Below are 23193 nucleotides of genomic sequence, written 5' to 3'. Positions count from 1 at the left end.
TAAATGTAAATTTATCTAGGAAGCCATTACTCTTATGAACTTCGCAAATGCATATACAGGAATTTAAACAGGGCCACTGACAACACTGATTACTATTAGATCAGAGGAGCTCAATTAAACTCTGCATTTAATTTAACTTCATTCAGTAATACATTTTACATTTTGGAGTTCTACTTTAAATTTAGAATAATTATTATTATAATTTCCCTAGATTGTAAGCTTGCGAGAATTCTTAGTCTGTCTGTTATTACCCAGCCTTGTGTTATTGCTGTATTGTTCCCATTTGTAATGAACAACAGAATATGCTAGCACTATATAAATAACTGTTAATAAATAAATAAATAATATCCACATTGCTCTTTAATACTGGACAGTGGCTGAAAATAGAACTTACATAATAAATTAACACTCAGACAAAATATTTGCAGACATGAAATAACCTGCATTTGTTGCCTCCCTCAGTGGTGACTAGGAGGCTGATGTAGAGTCTCATGAAACTTTGCGGATGTATCTTGCGATTTTTAACACCATGCATGCTCTACAGCCATGTGTACATAACTATGAGCAACTACAGGGGTTTCCCAGTTGTATGCATCCTAGTCGCAGATCCAAATGTGGGTGAACGGGCCTAACTAGGTGGTAACAGGGCATTCACACGTAGGCTAAGTGTGGACGTGTAGGAGGAATTCCAGACTATGCTGAGATCCATCTGATATGAGGTATAGGGCTGGTGCAAAGGGTACTGACTACTTCCACAAATCGATAGGTAGGGGTGGAAGACATAGATGGGTGCCTGATTCACCATTTGGTAAGTGTCAATAAAATGTGTCATTAGATATTTTAGAACTAGGTATCAAGGTTATTTTCATAAAATTACGTAGGAACTTAAGGTTCTTTTTATGAATTGTTGCTTTGTACTAGGGATGTGCAGGCTCGGATAGGTTCGAGTTTGCACGTGGAGTTCGGATTTTTCCCTCCAAAAAAACGGAACTCAGAACGAGGCAAAACGTCATCTTACATGGACGAACATCATCATTCCTTGTCTTTTGTCCAGGAATGATGATGTGCGTCCATGTAAGATGACGTTTTGCCTCGTTCTGAGTTCCGTTTTTTTGGAGGGAAAAATCCGAACTCCACGTGCAAACTCGAACCTATCCGAGCCTGCACATCCCTACTTTGTACTAATAGCACAATGCAGGATATTTCACAGAAATCTCTGACAGAGTGCTAATTAGTGCTGCAGCTTTATTATCATTGGGGACTACGATCTCAGCCTTAGGTACCAAACTCCAAAAAGTGACGTTTTTCTGAGTTTGGCCTGGGAGTTTACCACTATAGTTCTGTACTGAATAAAGATAATTAGATTAAACAAATTATACAAACTAATTTGACTTTTTCATCTCTTTATTGAACCATTGATCCGACATTTACTCTTTTTGATGAAAATAGTATATGTACCATCAAATTTAGGCTATGACAATATAGCTGCTACTCTTGGGTATAATAGCCATTTTTGAATGTAAAGAAATCTAAAAAAAAATGGCAGGCATAAACTGTCATGTTCCCCAAAAGTCAAAGAAACAATCTAATACCTCTTTTATACCAAAGTACTGAGTCTGACCCGGGGGTTGGAATAGGGTTCCAATCTGGATCAGATCCAGAACTAACCCCTTTCAGACTGTGACGCAGACCCAGGATATTCCCGTCGGCGCAGATCACACCGGAACTGGGTCTACAGAGACCGGCTCTTTCGGAGTTAGGGTGGACGCTTGGAGATGATGTCCGGATCGCGCCATTTACACTGCAGGGTGCTATGGGAGTGACCCGTAGCCAACCCTGCAATGTACCCGAGATGGATCCCCGGGTCCCTAGACCCGGTTAGATACACTTACACATACGAAAATCCCGGGTTCATGCGCATCAACCCAGGATTTTTAGGTCAGTGTAAAAGGGGTATTAGTGGACATAGCCTGCATAACATTTCTTTAGCATCAATAACTAATCAACAGGTGTTATACAGGTTCCTTCCATTTTCTATAACATAATAGATTAATATAAAAATGCAATTAAGTCACATGAATTGAACAACATATAAAACTCTAAAAACCTCTCCCATCACTGCAGACACAGAATGAATGTAGAGATTTTGTTAGAAAAAGAATCATACTCACACCTTCACATGTGCAGATTTTCAGAACCTAAAGATTCCTAATGAAGCCCTTCATCTACTAATAAATTAGGCAAATTGAAAACAGAGGTAGACATAAAAATATAAAAAATAGCAGGACAGTCAGTGATAACTTATTTCAAGAAGACTTGTAGTCTGGCCCCTTTCCCCCGACAAAGAAATGATTATATAGGATTCAAATTAGAATTTTTAATTACTGTCTTTGTATTTTTTGCTTCTTAGTAGCAGATAGTTTAGTCCAATAACTGTTTCTGCAAAGTCAACCAGTTCAACAAAATCTGACGTGATGATGTTAACACCCATTGCTCCTGGTTTCTGCATCTTCACCCAATTCAGTATCATTGGAAGATTCCTAGGAAGAAAATGTCAATATAAAATTATTGTATTTTTGCTCAGTATTTAAAATGAAAAAATGTATTACCATGCTGTGCTCAATCACAAGTCATGGAAAGGGATCATTTTTTTCTTCATTTTTATTTTTTAAATCTTCACTACAAAATTAAAAATAAATCACTTGGTGGTGTGTGAATTCTGTTATTTATACAAATACATACTATACAGATAGGTCCTCATACATCCAGCCTCCTTGCACGTTAAACAGGCCTTTTAGTCACACCATGCCATGGCGTGACTCGGTAGTACATCTTTTTATGCAACTTTTTACCTTCAAATGCGTCTGAATCATACAGCGATGCGAATTGATAGCACAAGCAGCATCTACTGATTAAAATGATATGCAGCATGCCTGTGTCCCGCCAGTGCGGGTGTATCTGCATGCAAAATACTACTTTATAGTATCAGCGATTGTAACACTGTAATGGAGTGATTTGCTTGCAGATACACCCGCACTCGCTCACAGAACATAGGCATGCTGCATATCATTTTAATCAGCAGAAGCTGCTTGTGCCAATAAGACGCATTTGAAGGATAAAGAGATGCAGAAAAAGATGCACGGCACTACCAAGTCACACAGCACTCCTGCGCTATGTGTGGAGCAACTTGTAGCGCACGGAGGATAGATGTACTGTATGTGGACTCATCTCTATTACTGTGCTGCAATGTCCCTGTCCCTAAAAGTGACCCTAGATGTATATTACTGTACCGAGTCCCAATAAAGCAGCCATAGCTTACATTGACCAGAAGACGCACACTAAGCATTACTTAAAGTCAGAGCAACAGAAGTTCAGTTATTTTAAGGAACTTTAAAACATTTCTCTCAACATCCCATCACTTGGCATTTCCGCTATACAGTAGACATTGTATTGTACACATTACAGGGCCATCCACTTTAACAGTGTGGTATTCAGTAGTACAAATTTAATCAGTGGAACACTCGCCACCCAGAGGTTAAGCAGTGTATTACATGCCATAGCTTATCTTTCATTGTAGAATACCACAACACGCCACAGTACAGCCATCACGTAACATTCAATGGCGCGACACAGAGGCCTGGAATGGCGCCCTATGAGCAACAAACTAGCTGGGCCCATCTGTATATATTAAAATCCTAGGTTGCAGAGACACCAACCCCATTTGGTTCATTCCTGAGTTCTGGATAATGATATTGGCAACCCACGATTATTACTGCAGTGGCAATGCAAGCTTGAATATAGAAATCTGGTTTATATTTGCTTATTGTGTAGTGCTACTTTGATTGCAATAGTAAATTAAAATTGTCAATGTAACCATTGTGAACTTTTTTTTGGAATGACGCTTACTGTGCTAAACTGATTGGCTGGATTAACATAAGGGATATGTTTGATATCCCTGACAAAACTGGGGAGAGCCAAAGAAGTGACATAACTTATCGGAACACGGCTGAGCTGTGTTTCTCTATTGGTAATTTTTAGTGTGTTGTAGTAAGTTATTGCAATATGATGGGCCAAATGTAATAGGTAGTCAGTTTTAGTAACAGTACAAACTCGCACTTTCTCGCACTTTTAAAAAGTGCGAGTTTGTACTGAAACTCGCAAATTCAATAGCCTGCGAACTTTTCAGCTCGAGGCTACTGCATTTGCGAGTGCAGGCGAGTTTAGGACTATGTAAACTGACACCTTTTAATGCAAGTAGCATTAAAAGGTGCGAGTTTTAGAGAAGCCATCACAGATCAGTGAGATCCGTGATGGCTTCTGTGTGTGTTAAAAAAAAAAAACGTGCACCCCCTCCCCAAAAGCATAACCAGCCCCGGGCTTTATAAAGCCTGTTCTGGTTCTAAAAATACAGGGGCCAAAATGCGTAGGGGGCCCCTGTATATTAAGAACCAGCACAGGGCTTTGTTGAATGGTCCTGGTTCTGGAAAATCAGGGGACAAAACGAGTAGGGGTCCCCTGAAAATTCCTGAACCAGCACCAAACTCTTTCTAGCAGGGGGATAATGCCACGGCCAGGGAAAACCTTTCACCGGTTTCCCCGGCCAAAGCATTATCCCTGACTGCTAGTCAGTCCAGGCCTAGACTCCCCATAGCCCGTCTATGGTGAGAGCCGCTACATAGTAACCGCAAGATTAATTGATGTTAATGTTGTGGTTACATCAATGATACAATGTCGCGACGGCTATGGGGATTTCTCACCATAGACGTCTAAGGGAGACAGAGGCTGGCCGCATTCAGCTAATCAGGGAGCTGCTCCGACGGAGATGCTCCCTGATTGGCTGGCGGCCCCTGCACTGACATTTACGCGGAGCAAAGGTATGTGTACACACATACCTTTGCTCAGTCCGCATGGATCGGGTTTTTTTCGTTTTTTTATTTTAACCCCTGGATTGCCTACTTGGAGAAGAGGACGTGATCTACGCATAGGAGAGGTGAGTATGGATTTTTTTTTCAGGTACACCCCTATGGATTACTTCGGATAATAGGTGAGTATGTGTGAGTGTGAGTGTGAGTGTGCATGTATGTTTTATTAAAATGATACTTTCACGGTGTGTTCGTTTTTTTACGTATTTCATTAGTTGTGGAACTACAAGTGCCAGCGGGCCCGTAATGCCCCGCATGCTGGTATTTGTGGATCTCCAAATACCAGCATGCAGGGGAGGCTTGCTGGTACTTGTGGTTCTACAAATAAAGACAATATGGTAAATTTAATTTTACACTTTCACTTTACACTATCAACCCGGCACCCACCGCCCTAGGGTGCCGGGGATAGCCCCGGGCTATCAGTCTAGGCCTGGGGTGCCCTGGAGAGGGGTACCCCTTTATTGGGGGGGTACCCAACTCCCCAGGGATCCCCGGCCTGGACTGACTAGCGGTCAGGGATAATGCTTTGGCCGGGGAAACCGGTGAAAGGTTTTCCCTGGCTGTGGCATTATCCCCCCGCTAGAAAGAGTTCGGTGCTGGTTCAGGAATTTTCAGGGGACCCCTACTCGTTTTGTCCCCTGATTTTCCAGAACCAGGACCAGCTCAACAAAGCCCTGTGCTGGTTCTTAATATACAGGGGCCCCCTACGCATTTTGGCCCCTGTATTTTTAGAACCAGAACAGGCTTTATAAAGCCCGGGGCTGGTTATGCTTTTGGGGAGGGTGTGCACGTAATTTTTTTTTTATTTAAACACATTTTACATAAGTACACACAGAAACATGTACATATCTCAGGGATATGTGCATGTTTTTGTGTTAATCTGACCTGCTCAGGATGTACTCGCTAGCCTGAAGCAGGTCTATTATTTGGGGACTTTTGGTAACCTTTTTTTTGCGAGTCTGAAACACACACTCTATTACATTGGGCGAGTTGATTGTTTTCAATGTGAAAACATCTGGATGCGAGTTTGAGAATGGAGAGTTTTAGTAACTCTGAAAAATGCGAGTTTTAGTGAACAGACACCCTATTACATTGGAGAGTTGTGAAAAATTGCGAGTTTAGCACCAAACTCGCCATTTACCAAAACAGACTACCTATTACATTTGGCCCGATATGTTTATTGCATCTACACATTCCTGACGTTGTGTCAAATTTTGGGCAATCAATAGTTTACCTCGAAAAGATTGTGGATTTGTTTAATAGAGATGTCTGTACATGTTCATGTCCCAGAGAGAGTCAAAAAACAGCTGATGATAGATACACATAGACAATTTATAAGTTTACCTCACAGTGATTGGGGATTCTTTTCATTTCAGATAATTGTAAGTTTAGATCAGTAAATAAGATTAATATGAAACAGTTTTTTGCTAGGAATTTTCTGCTGAAAGCAACTATTATTTAAAAAGTTTGTTAATCTCCACTTCCCATCTAACATGCTCAGTCGGTCCAATAAAACTTGTCAGGGATTCCAAGAGAAATTCTGCACCCTGGTATATGTGGGTCCACACTACATTTTGAATTCCTAGCCTTCCAGGCAATCCGGTGCTGATGGGGGCATGGCCATTAACATGTTGGTGGTGTAGCTGCATCTCCTTGGTAGGCCCATTACTTTGTAACCTGCACCTATCCCACCTCTGCGCCCATGGGTAACTTAGAAATGTTGACTGGACTATTACTATGGTGATCTAGGCTACAAGTTCTCAAACACGGTCCTCAGGACCCCAATCAGTGCATGTTTTCCAGGTCTCCTCACAGAAACACAAGTGAAATAATTATCTCCACCTGTGGATCTTTTAAAACATGTCAGTGAGTTATGAATACACCTGTGCACCTACTAGGTGGCCTGGAAAATGTGACCTGTGAGGGATCCTGAGGACTGAGTTTGCAAACCACTGATCTAGGGTCATGATCATAGGTGGAAGATATAAAAAATTACAAAATGTGTGAAAGTAATGTATAATTCAGTTTTAGCTTTGGTATGTTAGGGAAATTATATCATTTGCCAAAGTTAACCTAAACTTACCTGTGAACCAGTGTGTTCTTTAATCCAGACTTCAGTCCCCTTACAATGGTCTTAACTCGTGGCGTGAGAATGGCTTGTGATACATGAAACGTCCCCCTCTTAGAGCGCTCTCCAAGAGTTGTCTCCAGAAACTGAATCAACTTGTGCACATTGGTTGTGTTGGCCCATGGGGCTGGCATTTTATTTCCTGCCCACAAGAATGGGTACTCATTCCATATAGGATAATGGTAGAAAACCAGGACCTGTTTTCAAGACAAACAACAACAAAAACCAAAACATTTTATTAAAAAACTGCAATATTTTGCTTAGGAAAATTATGAAGCTTATTGGTCTGCGGGTGATAAAGATGATACAGGTAGTTCAGCTAGTAAAAGTAGCACTGCATGAAAAATAGTGGCTGCACTGTGGATGTACTACCAAAACAAACAGTGATGAAAGTAATTGTGTTTGCTTTGATAATGCCTCTAGAGATGTCTGGTATATAAAGTCAACATTCATAACATTGACGTGAGTATGTAGACAGTGAATGTGTCAACATGGTGATCATGTCAACACTCGCAGAATGTCGACTCTGTCTAAGGTAAGCCTAAATCTAACCCTAATGTCAACATTTCATATGTCGACATTCTGTCCATGTCGACATTTACAGTAGCACTCAAAATTTTGGACACATCTTCTCATTCAATGGTTTTTGTTTATTTAAATTATTGTCAATATAGTAGATTAATACTGAAGACATCAAAACTATGAAAGAACACATATAAAATTATGTTGTAAACAAAAAAGTGTTAAACAAATCAAAATATGTTTTATATTTTTGATTCCACAAAGTAGCCCCCTTTTGCTTGGATGACAGCTTTGCACACTCTTGGCATTCTCTCAATCAGCTTCATGAGGTAGTCTCCTGGAATGGTTTTCCAACAGTCTTGAAGGAGTTCCCAGAGGTGCTGAGCACTTGTTGGCTGCTTTTCCTTCACTCTGCGGTCCAACTCATCCCAAACCAGCTCAGTTGGGTTTAGGTCGGGTGATTGTGGAGGCCAAGTCATCTGACGCAGCACTCCATCACTTTCCTTCTTGGTCAAGAAGCCCTTACATAACCTGGAGGTGTGTTTGGGGTCATTGTCTTGTTGAAAAACAAATGATGGTCCCAGTAAGCGCAAACCAGATGGGATGGCATGGCACTGCAGAATGCTGTGGTAGCCATGCTGGTTAAGTGTGCTTTGAATTTTGAATAAATAATCAACAGTGTCACTAGCAAAGCACCCCCAACACCATCACACCTCCTCCTCCATGCTTCACAGTGAGAACCACACATGCTGAAACCATCCGCTCACCTTCTCTGCATCTCACAAAGACACGACGGTTGGAACCAAAAATCTCAAATTTGGACTCATCAGGCCAAAGTACAGATTTCCACTGGTCTAATGTCCATTCCTTGTGTTTCTTGGCCAAAACAATTCTCTTCTTCTTGTTGTTCATCCTCAGTAGTGGCTTCTTCGCAGCAATACGACCATGAAGGCCTGATTCACGCAGTCTCCTCTGAACAGTTGTTGTTGAATTTGTCTGCTGCTTGAATTCTGTGAAGACTTTATGTGGTCTCTAATATGAGGTGCTGTTAAGTAGCGGTTTCTGAGGCTGGTAACTCTAATGAACTTATCCTCTGCAGCAGAGGTAACTCTTGTTCTTCCTTTCCTGGGGCGGTCCTCATGAGAGCCAGTTTCATCATAGCGTTTGATGGTTTTTGCAACTGCACTTGAGGATACATTCAAAGTTCTTGACATTTTCCGTATCGACTGACCTTCATGTCTTAAAGTAATGATGGACTGTCCTTTCTCTTTACTGAGTTGAGTGGTTGGTGCCATAATATGGATTACAACAGTAGTCGAATAGTGGTGTCCACTGTGTACTAACCCTACCTCTGCACAACACAACTGATGGTCTCAAACACATTAAGAAGGCAAGTAATTCCACAGATTGACTCTTGACAAAGCACACCTGTTAATTCAAAACCATTCCAGGAGACTAACTCATGAAGCTAATTGAGAGAATGCCAAGAGTGTGCAAAGCTGTCATCCAAGCAAAAGGGGGCTACTTTGAGGAATATAAAATACAAAACATATTTTGATTTGTTTAACACTTTTTTGTTTACAACATAATTCCATATGTGTTCTTTCATAGTTTTGATGTCTTCAGTATTAATCTACTATGTTGAAAATAATTTAAATAAACAAAAACCATTGAATGAGAAGGTGTGTCCAGACTTTTGACTACTACTGTATGTCGTCACCATTTTAGCCATGAATGTCGACTTAATGACCGCATACCCCTTTAGAACAGTGACGCGAAACATGATACATTTAAGGGCCTCATTGTTACCCACTAACCTTCTTAATGGCCGCACTTTACCCATATTCTTTGCAATAAGTTAAAACAAAACATTTAACCAAAGAAATAAGCACCTATTGGTAATAAAATATCAGCAAGCATTTTATTGCAAAACAAACAAGTCTTGGGTCTGCAGCTGAAGGCTCGAGGAGGACGGTCTGTTTCCCATCACTGCGCTAGAGCTTGTTCTCCCTAGATGTTTTTTTCTGGTGCTTGTGAAGCATTTATTCATACATGGTAACCACTGGAAAAATAGATCACAATTTCCCTATAGGCTTGATCCCTTTTTCAAACATTTATATAAAAGAAAATATACTAAACTATACCAATTATTCATTTTAAAAATAAAAAAGTTTGATGACATTTCAGACATATATTACAGTATATAGATCTGCAAAAAATGCTTTACATATCCTTGAAAAATATTCTGAACAGCCACAAAAAAGTTCCAAAACAAACTACAAAATGCTTTGAAGAGCATTGCTTTAATTGAGCTGGAAAACCTTCTCTGTTCTTCTTTTTCTGATACTCGCTGAGGGTCATTTAAGAATGTGCAAAAATGAATGAGTAGTGCATATGCTGCCTTGTGAACTCATGCATGTATTTTTTTGCAAAGGACTTGTGGTTAGTATGTGCCAGTAATCAGGAGTCATGCTGTACTTTTAATGGGACAGCTTTTGTTCTGACCAGGTGCACCTGATGCACATTTTTATGTAGATCAGTGGTTCTCAAACTCTGTCCTCAGGACCCCACACAGGTCACATTTTCTAGGTCACCCAGCAGGTGCACAGGTGTATTCATTACTCACTGACCCATTTTAAAAGATCCATAGGTAGAGCTAATTATTTCACTTGTGATTCTCTCAGGAGACCTGGAAAACAAGCACTGTTTGGGGTCCTGAGGACCGAGTTTGTGAACCTGTGATGTAGACAAATGTTGTTTAATTTCAAACAAATGCAATTCCTAACACTTGTAATAAAGAAAGTCCTGGTACCCCCTCACTCTCATAATCAAATAAAAAAATAAATGGTTCTTGAATAAGCGTGATATTAGAAAAAAGGTTTAAAATGAACATGGGGGGTGGACCTAGCCTGGGCAGTAGGCCGGACTTTGAAATGGCTTTTTATCTTTGTATGCTATGCACATTTGTTGCACTTCCGCAATCCTGCAGAAAGTTGCAGTTGGTAAATTATTCTTATTGACAGATATATAAATATACAATTTTCTATTAGTTCGTAAAAGTGAAGTCCACTTTTACAGAATGTGCCCTACTTCTAATCTGTTTCTATACAGCAAATAAGGAAATACAGTTGCTGAAAAAAATTATCCGAGTTCTAGTATAGGAGACCTTCACTTTTGTAGGACCTTCCCTATTTCTTATCAGGCCATCTCATGTTGCAAATGGAAGCAAGATTCAGCTACGAGATGACTGAACTGTGTGCTGATTTATTGCAAGCAATCTTGTAAGTAATTACTTTCAAGAACTCTGGGCCTGATTCAGAGCCGTTCGCTATTTGCGGTCGTTCGTTCAAAAACAAGGGGTGGCTATTCAAATGATCCGTTCGCAAATTGCAGTCTGTTCACACCTCTAAGTCTGAACGAGCGAGCAAAACATACGCTCGTTTATTTGTTAAAAACGCCCCCTGGCCGCTCGCACCATACGTCATGTCCGCTATTTATTAGATTAATCGAGTACATCGACCAGCGTATGAACTGCTCGCTATTCTTGTGGTTGGTTTTTGCTACCACAATTTTGCGAGCAGTTCTGGCTAAAAAAAAACCCAGTGACGTGGTCAATGACGCTGCTGTTTTAAATATGCACACCCATAAAACGCCCGTTTTGACCTTTAAGCACGCCTGCGTTCTGATTTCCACTCCCTGTTTTCAAGCACCTTCCCCTGTTACCACCCACATACGCCTCATCCTGTCACTCAAATTATCAGGCATTCGCTATTTTGCGAGCACATGAATTTCGGCCGCACTGACTGGTTCGCGCATGCGTATAACGATCCGTACGCATGCGCAGATGTGCGAACATCGCTCGGAACGAGCGTAATGCCGCTAGCGAGTGGCTCTGAATGAGGGCCTCTATTCCTTCCTTCTCATCTGTTATTTTACATGTCGCACTATGGGCCTGATTCATTACAGATTGCAACTGCAACAGTGTATCCAGATCGGCCAATGGTGCATACTGCGCATGCATGAGTTGGCATCGCACTGCAATCACCGTAGATACAAAGCACTCACAGATCAAGGGACGGGACGTCAGCGTTTGGGGTGGGGACGGGGAAGTGGTCGGAGAAACACAGGCATGTCTGTTCGTTTGAACGCCGTTGCATGGGCGTGCATAAATTAGCCACTGCGATGGCATGCACAGCTTGTGTACTCACTGCGTGCAACGAGGTTATCAATTTCTGAGTGAGGTCAGATCAGTTGTAATTGTGCGTGAGGGGCCGATGTTGCCAATGTTTACACAGGACTGCAAGATATTTTACGGATGTGAGATAGTGGTAGTGGGCGTCTCTATGGTGGCTGTGTGACGGCTTTGCGATTGCATTCATTTACATATTTTTGCAGCAGACCTGCGTGCATAATCGCAGCCATGATCCGTAATGAATCAGGCCCTATGTCCCAAATGCTAATAAATATAATGAAATACAAAATAGAAAACCTAGACTATAAGATTTAATAGTGATATAAAACCATACTTGCCAACTCTCCCGCAATGGCATGAAATCTTGGCATTGTATATCGGAGGTGGGTCCGTGATGATGCAATCATGCCATCACGCCCCCTGCAGCGCCAACCTGGCTGTCCCCTCCGGCAAGCCTATATAAAAACCTCATATATCCTACTCCGTACCATCCGATGGCACCTGCAGCTCTGCTTTCCTACCAAGATCCAGATTTTCCCATCCCACCAGTCACTGTGGGCCTGATTCAGAGTTGGGAATAGAGAGAGATATCTCTCTCAACTGATCATCTTGGTAAGACCATGCTGCACTGCAGGTGGGGCAGATTTAACATGTGCAGAGATATTTAGATTTGGGAGGAAGGTGTCCAAACTGACATCTAAATTGTAGAGTAATAATAAAGCTGTGCAGTATTTGTGGGCTACATGTAAAAGCAGCCAGTATTTACCCTACATGCAATTTTTTTTTATGTATTTACACCCCTTGCATTGCAACATGGTTTGTCCAGGTACACAGTTAAGTGCTATATCTCTCTCTATTCCCATCTCTGAATCAGGCCCTGTGTTCATTAATTGCAGAATTAAACATAATCTGATATAGATTTGCTTGTACCGTCAGTTACTGCAAAGCCAATAATGTCCACATATGGAAAGTGAAGATTGGCAGAAGGATGGCAGGAGATGAAAAAGCAGCAGGCTGGGGGGCATGTGAGAACCATGTCTCTGCTGTCCTTTGCAGTGCCAAATTAACATTGCGGCAGATTGAGCTACAGCTCCAGGCCTCCACATAAAAATAGGCTCATCATCACAGGTATTAAAATTAATTTATAGTTTTCTCACAAAATAATAAAATTTTTCTATTTTTATATATTTAGGGAGACAGTGGGCCTGGTAGTGTATAGGAGAAGCAGGTGGGTCGCGACGGGGGCATGGCTTGCCGATGCACATCATTAAGACCCGCCCCTTCATTGTAAATTGCCACGATTAGTGCAAATTTAAATAGGGGCGGGCCTAACTGACGTGATTCATGAAGAATCACATCATTAAGCCCCGCCCCCTACATGGGTATACGCGATCGCCATGGAAATTCTCCCCATTCTGCCCACTTCACAAGTGCCTACCCTTCCGGAGGTGTGGGGGGTTACCTGAAAAATCGAGAGCCTCCCAGTGAATTCCGGGAGGGTAGGCATGTATGGTGTATACCCACCCAGCACTGGTCACAGCTCCTCCCCTTCACAGTATAGGCCTTCAACATTTTCATCCTCAGGCCCATGTGGCCCTTAATCCGACCCTGGTTCCTAGCATTGCATTATGGGGCGCCGAGAGGGGGGGATGAGAGGATACTAATTACCCGGGCCCGGGCTTGCTGAAGGAGCCCGGCGGGGGCCCGGGTCCGGAGCCGCCCCCCCCTGCCTCTTACATCAAAGCAGCCCAGCACACGCTGCTGTGTGCTGGGCTGCACTGGGAGACTGCTCACGGCTGCTAAGCAGCAGCCACAGCAGTCTCCAATGCCTGTGGGGAGAGCGATCACACTGATCGCGCTCCCCACTGGCTATGCGCTGGGCTGAGGGGCTCACAGCACCCCCCTCCCCAGCACACAGCAAAATTAATTTTTTCTCTTTCCCTAAGGGGGCATGGCCACGTCTCCCGCAATTAGACAACACCCCTTCTTCCCCCGAGCTCAGCACCCCTGATTGTTTTCTCCCTAACCTTGATTCTTTAATATATATGAGATACTATTATACTATTACAGGTAACAACAATTTGCCTCAAGGGACGATGCATCCCGCCACCCTTCGTATGCATGCCGGCGTTAGCAACACCAGTATGCACGAAGAATACCTCAAAGGACCGCTCTCTCGGTAAGAACGGCCCTTTGTGATGGAGGGACTTCCGCTGCGAGGGGGTGCTGGGAGGGATCCAATTGGATCTCTCTCACAGCACTCTCCCTATAGAAGCCTATGGGCTTCTATAGGGTAACGCCATCAGGAGATGGTGTTACCCACCATAGCCAAGCCTCGGAATGCATCACTTGGTGCATAGGAGAAATGTTGTCAAATCCGCTTTCTGGGGTTTGACTGCATTTCCCCCTTTGCTGCATCCTGCCCTTTGTGCAGCTAGGTGCCATGGTGCCCAGAGCATGTGGGGGCATGTTATAGTTGAAAAAATATTTAAAAATGCCGCCTTTACTCCTACTTTACACTCACATTATATATATATATATATATATATATATATACACACACACACACAAATAGGAAGAGGCGGAGTTCACTATAGTTCACAACATATATAGTGCACACCGCATATAGATTATACAACTTGTATATTTTATTTATATATATATATATATATATGAGATGTGCGGGTTCGGATTTACTCGGTTCTTATCGCCATTTTACCGCAAGTTCGGATTAGTTCGGATTTATTTTATTGGCTATCCAAAACACGTGACAGCCGATAGCCAATAAAATGCCGTTTTGAGATCCGAGTAAATCCGAACACGCTCATCTCTAATATATATATATATATATATATATATATACAGTATATATATATATATAATATACAAGTGTAGAAAGGGGTGTTTGACATATTTAATATAAATGTATTTATTTAGAAAGTAATTTTCTATAAATATTTTTCTCTATATAAGTCAATTTACTAGGGAGTCATAAGCGTGAATTTTTATGACTGATAGTGGCAGTGTCTCCTCCCCATCACTGATTGTAGCAGGTCCCCACCCCTTATATTTATTATTAAACCCATGTCAGTGACCTGTTAATTATATATCAGTGGCCCACTGAGATATAATCAACAGGACACTGACTGATGGGTGTAATAATAAATATAAGGGATGGGGACCTGCTACAATCAGTGATGGGGGGAGGCACTGCCACTGACCATGCCTCTCCTTCCCCTCACTGATTGTAGCAGGTCCCCATCCCTTATATTTATTATTACACCCATCAGTGACCGCCCCTATAAATTATAAGCCACTATATACAAAGTGCATCACTGTTCAGTCAGAACGCACATTTTTTTTTCTCTTTCTGGGTCGGTGCGTCCTGGGCGGCTCTTCTCTCCAGGCTCCTGTGCAGTCTGACGTCATACGCACGAGTCGGGATGCGGGTGCGGAGGAAGCTTATGCGGCTCAGGCTTTCACTGATTAGATGGGAAGTCTAGGGGAGTTGGGCTGTGCTGCGCCCTCTAACCTTTTCAGTGCCAGAGCTGCCCTCCCTGCGCCCCTGGCTGCATCTACTCCTGTTACCTGCATGTGGAGGGAGGCACATTGCATCTCCTGCTTGCGCCAACTCTGCATAGGTAGCAAAATGCTATTTTTTTTCCTGGGCACATCTTCCGCTTGTCAAATCTGAATAAACATCATGTTCAGTCACAGGCCCATGGACTAGGCATTGGGAAAGTAAGGAAGTATGTTTAAGGCCTGATATAAAACCCAAACATACAGACCCAACTAAACTATGACAATTGTAAATGGCACAGTGTGCTAATTATTCAAATACACAATAGTACATTCCGATGGTACCCACAGACCAAAGCAAACATACTATAATAATAACAAAACTTTAAAAAGTGTTTACAATTATTCATAATTTGAAATAATTATAGTAAAAAAATCCACCTACTCTTATCAACAATGTATATCAGTTACTGAGGTAATGAGTTTGTCTATTATTTTTAATTAATTCTGAGACTGTATACCTGATACTTCTTTTCCCATAGGTACTGTAATGTGATGTTTTCAACACAATCTGTTGTACAAAGTTTACTTCCAAATACTTCGTGCAGCATATTGACATGGTATAAATGATGTTCATATTCCATTGCATAAAAGTGGTTAAAGTCCAACAAAACAACTTCCTTGCTGTGATTTGATAGAAAAATATTTATCTCCGTCAGTCCATCCCATACTTTTATTCCGTATAAGCCGTGTATGAAATAAATCTCCCTTCCGGCCTCCTCTGGCTTTGAAGATACACGAAGGTCAAAATAACGAATACCGGACTCCAACTGTTCCTTAAAGGTTAAATTCTGGGTCACAGACCATTTCTTCATCAGCTTTTTCACCAATGAGATTTTAGCTAAACGCTTGATTGATGTTGCCTGGTCTGGTCCAACTGGAGATTTTTCATCAACCCAAAAGCTGAATGAATCGTGTGATCCTAAGATATAGAAAGCAACCTTAAACTGTATATTGACATAAATCACTAATAGCCATAACATGTAAGCATAATAAAGTCATTTTTCAGTGGAGCACAATCAAACATTATTTTAAGGCTTCTTAACCACATTGTAGATAGATGAGGAAATCAAAGTTTCCAACTATAGTGTTTTTACCAGGGTCAGATTTTAAACATTTGGCTCTGGGAAATTGTAGTCGTCATATATGAAGCAATGGTCACCATCCATTCTTATTCTCAAGCCTTATAAATTAGCATTTTCTAACAGGAAAAATAGTATTACTTTCTGTTTAGTGAACAAGTAGATGGTGTTGGGAATTGTAGTGTACAGTATACGCAGGGACTGTGCAGCGTGTGACATACATTCACCTGCTCAGCAGCAGAGGGTCGCTGGAAATAAGGAACATTTTTGCAATTAGGTAGATCATGACATACTGTACTGTGAAATAACACTATTGCTAATCACCTTAAAGAAGTCCAAATGAAGACAGCATCAGTCACTGATCTACACATTATGTAGATTGCCCTAATGCTTTAAAAGTAAATCTGGATTCCATTCAGTGTGGTGATTAGCAGAAAATTGCAGGCTAATCTTAGGATCATCTAGTTCTGCAAGACGTGAAAATTATAGTTGCCAACATTTGAAAACAATTCTGGAGACGCTTTACTAATGCATTTAAATTCATATGCTGAATACTGTAATGTTGAATTGGATACAGTCAAAACTAAATTTATTACATTTCAATTAATCCTCTGCAATAAATACAAATAATAAGGACAGTTCAAGGGGCAAACGATGTCAAGACTGTATGTACATAGCTTTCTAATATAGAATTTAGAGACAGTTGGTAAATATGGTAATTTTGGGTTAATTCTTAAAACTTTTTTTCTTCCCAATTTACTACTTATTCAACCCTCATATAACTATTATTGGTGCTGGGAAAGCCTACACAACTGTGTAAACTTCTCTGCCCTCTGTAACTCATTTAAATATTAAATATCTATCATGCTTAAGGAAATTTTATTTTGGAATTTCAGATATTTGCCAATTTGTAATACGTGTTAGGGTAATTTCAAGCGAATAAGGGGTTAAAAGATGTTTGTTCATATTTATGACAGCATGCAGCTTATGGTCAATGAATGCATCTGACAAGCAACCAGACCACAAGGTTTTAAATTATTCTAATGCACTTGATAAAAACTATCTGGAAGTGTGATTTTAGGACACTATGAGCGGCATTCAATTGTTTTAGCGCGCTCTATCTCCCCTCTAAAGTGATGGGAGATAGCGAGGCGCTATTTAATTGGTGACAATGTTCGCGAAAAGTGCTGTTTGGTGTCACTTTTTGTGCTTTTCAGCTCGCACTCCCCAAGGGGTGTGTGCTGAAATACTGGCACCGGCAGCTGATCGCGCCCAACACCAGCAACAGTTGAATAGCTCCATCCGGCGCGAAAGGGGGCTAAAACAATTGAATTCTGCACTATAAGGTGTATGAAAGAATTTAGGGAAGTAGATTTCTTTTTATTTTATTTTGAAAAAAAAAATTTTTTTAGCTTTTATTATTATCAATGTAATTATCTGTAACAAAAAATAAAATTCCATTATTAGGGAACATGTATCCTGGTGTTGTCTTAAGATGAGGTCATGCACAGATTAACCTTAAAGTGGAGCTGAACTGGTGAATGGTGTTCTGCAGTTGAAGGGACAAAAAGCAATAATCTAAAAGCACCAATGTTACATTCTAGGAAAGTTTTAACGTCCAGTATTTAAACTCTATAAATTCCATTTCAATACTAGGAGATATGTTAGCGATTTACTAGGCATCTGGATCAGGCCACAGAGACCCCCAATTGCGATACTCACTGTAACCAGGGGCGTAACTCCCCGAGCCAGTGGAGGCACCTGCCTCCGGACGCCAAGCCCTGGTGGGGCTTCTCCATCTATACCATGTACAGCAGCAGTTATGTGGTTCACAGAGTAAAATGAGTGTGACCACTGATCTTCCAGAGCAGTTCTGCAGCGGTGCACCTGCTGCTGCAGCGTTGATTGGCTCTGTCCTGGGAGCCCAACTAACACCTGCAATAGGGGATAGGAAGGCTCCTGCCTGATAACTCTCAGCCTGTGCTGCAGCAATCGACGGTGCACCCACCACTGCTGGACAGTGAGCTGGGACCCGAGACACCTGTCTGATCTATCCTAGGGACCACCGGTACAGAGAGCCACCTTGCGGTAACCGCTGATTCTGCATCACAACAAATGGAGTCTCACCAACATATGCTGCTGTACAGTCGGCTGAAACTCCGTAAGTCTGTCTTGACTGTGACCCACCAGCTTTTGTCACACAATTCTCCACCTCCCCCAGCTAAAGGCACCTATGTCAGGTGTCAAAATACAAGCTGCCCCAGCCACCCCTGCAGAACATACAGAAGCAAAAGTGCAGGCTAGTTAGTTACTGTTGGAACATGCCAGCTCTGAATTCTTGCAGGGATGCAATGCGGTGATGTCCTCACACAGTGCTACAGATATAGAATGCTTTCTAGAACTGCTAAACATCTTCAAATAGAAAGTGAAAAAAAGTAGGTCAGCTGTTGTGAGAAGAATAATTTCCCAACTCAGAGTAGGCTGACAAGCAAATAACACCAATCACAGGCTCTGACAGTGCAGAAGACATAGGGGTCTATTTAACAAGCCCCTGTGATATTAAAGTAGGTATCACTGCATGCTGCTTTTATTACTGTCGACCTGTTCAGATGACTGAAAGTTTTTCTTGCTACTAATGAGGACCTTAAGATAGGTACACACCTATACAATTATTGGCTGATCGGCCCGATAATTGTATAGGTGTGTATGCAGAAGCTTAAATTTAAACTGCTTAAATTGCTCCTGCATACGGACGGATTGGGAGGTTGCATTTTATGAGCATATTTATATTTAACACGCCCAACCTCCAGATCCATTGAAGAATGTACACACTGAGCTAGAATTACTCAGTTAGTACAAGGTGCACACTGATCAGATAATCACTCTGAGGGTTGGATCGTTTATCTGATCTGCCAAGTGATGGACATAGGACCTCATTCAGACCCGGTCGCAAGCGCTGCGCGCTCGCAACTGGCTCGATGTTTTGGTCCTGCGCATGTGCGGCGGCCACATTGCGCATGCGCAAGCCCCGGAGCGAGAGAGAAACTCTCTCGCTCCGGAGCTCACTACAAAAGGGCCGGCTGTCGATGTTGATCGACAGCTTGGCCCGTTTTGTAAGCGGGGCGGGGCTTGGATACACAAATGCCAGTGATGTCAGTGGGGAGCTTCCTGCTCGATCAGAGCAGGAAGCTCCCTGGGGCTTGCGGTTGCCGAGACCCAACTTTAGGGTCTCGTCGCAAGCCCCGATGGTCTTGACCATCGCAACCATCACCCTGGTCGGTCGCTAAGCTGTGGGTGGTAACCCACAGCTTAGCTAGAAACAGGAGGCCGCACTAAAAAAAAGAAGCGGCCGCCCTTATTCAGAGAGAGCGATCGCTTCTTGCGAACGCCTCTGAATGAGGGCGATAGTATGTACTAGGCTTTAAAAGAGAAAGCATGTCTGTCTGTCTGTTTGTCCTTTATGCATGGCCAGTGTATTGGACCTAGCTCTACCAAATTTGGCATAGTGGTGTAGTTTGACCAGGATTAGGTTTGTGCCAAGGCAGTGATTGTGAAATACACGCTACAGTCTATCACGTTTTTACGCGATACAGGAAGTGAGGAATTATCACCACTTGATACAATTTCTACTGAATTGAGGTATTTACCATCCTGAATGAACCCTCTGTTCACAATAGTCTTGTGATTTCTGGACACCTCTATCTTCTCTTTCTGGGACATGCAATGTTCCTAACTGAAATTGATGTATATACAGTATTTTATTGTTACATTTATTTTGACTTTCGGTTGCTTTGGATTTGTTCCTTAGTTCCTTATATGCATATTCTATTTAGAGGAAGTGCAACTATCGCTTGAAAGATCATGGGATATGTTTTTTAGATGTCTCTTTAGTGTATGAATTTGGTATTTTTAGGGGGCGATTTAATTGTTTTATTGCACTCTATCTCCCGTCTAAAGTGACAGAAAAATCGAGGTGCGGTATTTAATTATTTTTGGGTGCCCATACATATCGCGCATGCCTCGCCCAAATAGACAATGTATGCCGTGTAGAACAACTAAACCCGTCTAAAGTCCTGCTTTGGACACCCAAACTCCTGGGGGGCTTTGAGCAGAAATGTGTGCTCTCATAGCTGTACGCACCATGACAGAGCAACAATTGCACTACTCTGTCAGGTGCCCGGCATCAACAGCCGCGGGCAAAAACAATTGAATCGCCACCTTAGGCTTATATCTAATAAAAAGGATTTAACTTTTATAAATACGCAAGTTTATCTTTTAATTTACTTTATACAGATTAAGGCATATGTTACTATTGAAATTAGATTTTTTTTTAACTCCCTATACTTTTTCTCTTACTGTATTTTTATTTGCTCAAAAGGGATTTTTATGAAGTTTTTTCAGCGACCTAATTAGAGCTGTCAGTTTGAATATACTGTAGTTTATTTCTTCTTTTTGTTGAGTAGATTATCTCGCCAGCTGCATGTTCCTGGAACAATTTGGTTTAGCTTCAAAGGGTATTTTTGGAATTGTACTGATGATGTACAACATTAACTGTATTCTACAAACCGATGGGCAAATGCAGAAATGATAAAAATCAACCAGAGATATATTCCTGGCACTATGAATTAATGAATGAATGCCTGTAAATAGTACACCCAGCTGCAGCAATAACTTAGACAATGCTGACCTCTTTCAGTAGAAATTTAATTATTACTCAGATGCAACAGTTTACGGTATTCTATTTACAATTATAAAATCCTTGCAATAAAAAAGAAAAATGATAGTAGTTGAAGTAGGTTGTCATAGTTGCTAGGAGTAAAAGCTACTCAGGCTACAGGGACCCGACGGTCGAAATGCCGACCGCCGGCTTCCAGACTGCTTTATCCCGACTAGGGACGAATGACAGGCGTCTAAATCTAGACGCCTGTCATTTGCCCGAAGTCGGGAGACTGGCGCCTGGCATCCCGATCAGGCGGATGCCGGGCGCCGCAGCGGACAGATTAGGGTTAGGTTTAGGGCTCCCGGGGGGGGACTTAGGGTTAGGCACCCCCCGGGAGGTTGGGGTTAGGCTAGGGGGAGGGAGGCTTAGGGTTAGGCACCCCCGGGGGCTGGTTAGGGTTAGGCCCCGGGGGTCTTAGGTTTAGGCAGCGGGGAAGGGGGGTTAGGTTTAGGCACTTAGAGGGGGGTTAGGGTTAGGCACTTAGGGGGGGATTAGGGTTAGGAACAGGGGGTGAGGTTAGGGTTAGGCAACCCTAAGGAGGGTTAGGGTTAGGGGGGTTAGGTTAGTAAATACTTACCTTTACGACGATCGGTATTTCCTCCTTTGTCGGGCAGCCGCTGTCGGGAATTGACCCATGCGGCCGGCGGTAATACATATCACACCCGGCTACAGTATGTACTTCATGAAATCAGTTATCTCAAGTTTTCAAACACCATGTGATAATCCTAATTTACAAACCACAGAATTTCAAATTCAGATGTACTGAAAGGTGATGGTTGCTTCGACGGGAAATCTAATCTAACAAAGTGCAACAGTAAGAACTATGGGCCTGATTCAGAGCTGAACGCTCTGACCAGAGCGCTCGCTCTGAATCAGGACCCTCCTAACTTTTATTGGAGCGTCCTCATGGACGCTCACATAGCTGTGGGTTACCACCCACAGCATATGCGAGCGTCCATGATGATGGTCACGATGGTCTTCACCATCGCGACCATCAGGCTTGTGACGGAGACCCTGCGGTAGGGTCTCGCTGCCGCAAGCCCTGGAGTGATTTTGGCTCTATCAGAGCCAAAATCACACCCACTGACATCACTAGTGATGTCAGTGGGGCCGGCTTGAGATGGTAGGCGTTCCCATGGGAACGCCTCCGTCTGGCAGGCACGCCCCCGGCACGCCCACCAAAGGGGGCGTGCTGTCAATCAACATCGACAGCACGCCCCCTTTGGTGCGAGACCTGGAGCGATGGAGAGCCCGTCGCTCGCCGGGTCTCGCGCATGCGCACGACGGAGCTCCCTCCGATGTGCGCATGCGCAGTGGGGGAACATCGACCCACTTGCGAGCGTACTGCCGCTCACGAGCGGGTCTGAATGACCCCCTATGTTTCCCTGTATTGTCAAATTATTGATTCCCATAAAAAGGTCACATTTATGATACCAGGATCTTAGTGGGTAATCCTTTCCCACCTACAGACAGTACAAGACAAGACAAGAGAGAAAGTGCAACAGATGTTTGTCCTCAAGGTGCCCACACACATGGCGATCTGCACACGATTAGCCGATGTATACGATTAGAGTAATTTTTCAATGTAGACCCATAAAATGTTAATCAGATGCCAAAGCATGGTGGCAGCTGATCTTCTATTTGGAATTAGCAGTAGAAAAGCTGAGTCGTATCAAGATACTCCCCTTTGTGCTTCCATGTCATGTAAGTGAGGGACATTTTATGTAGGAATAGGCATAACTTCTCAAAGTCGAGGGTCAGAATTTAGACACTATTATGTCGTCTAGACTGAATGCAGCAGGCATCAGGTACAAAATGCTCTGCTCCTGGACTTCCCACATAATTTATGATTGCAGCCATCTGTGTTGAGCTCGGTAATTGATGAGACAGGTGTTTCAACACAGGTGGCAGCAATCATCAATTAAGAAATAAGTCCAGGAACAGAGCATTTTATACCTAATGGATTGGGTCATGTTGGAGGGTCTGGTAATGTTATTTGAAACATTTGAATTGTGTCGGAAGTATAACTTTAAACTAATTGTCAGCAA

General features: G+C 42.4%; 1 protein-coding gene across 1 annotated transcript in view; it reads right to left on the bottom strand.

Moving 5' to 3' along the window:
- Positions 1-1156: 1156 nt before the first annotated feature.
- PLCXD2 (phosphatidylinositol specific phospholipase C X domain containing 2) overlaps positions 1157-23193 on the bottom strand; it is a 45823-nt gene continuing 23786 nt past the window's right edge. The window contains exons 2-4 of the mRNA XM_088442155.1: positions 15805-16265; positions 7006-7247; positions 1157-2540 (exon numbers count right to left, since the gene is read on the bottom strand). Of these exons, the coding sequence (XP_088298281.1) occupies positions 2378-2540; positions 7006-7247; positions 15805-16265 (866 nt within the window). The 3' untranslated portion in view covers positions 1157-2377. The remainder of the gene's footprint in view (positions 2541-7005; positions 7248-15804; positions 16266-23193) is intronic.

The sequence above is a fragment of the Taudactylus pleione genome, unplaced genomic scaffold (genome assembly GCF_031769625.1).
Source record: "Taudactylus pleione unplaced genomic scaffold, aTauple2 ptg000305l, whole genome shotgun sequence".
Classification (NCBI taxonomy): Eukaryota; Metazoa; Chordata; class Amphibia; order Anura; family Myobatrachidae; genus Taudactylus; species Taudactylus pleione.
The sequence above is the reverse complement of the archived record's forward strand: the minus strand, read 5'-3'. Positions and strand labels throughout refer to the sequence as shown.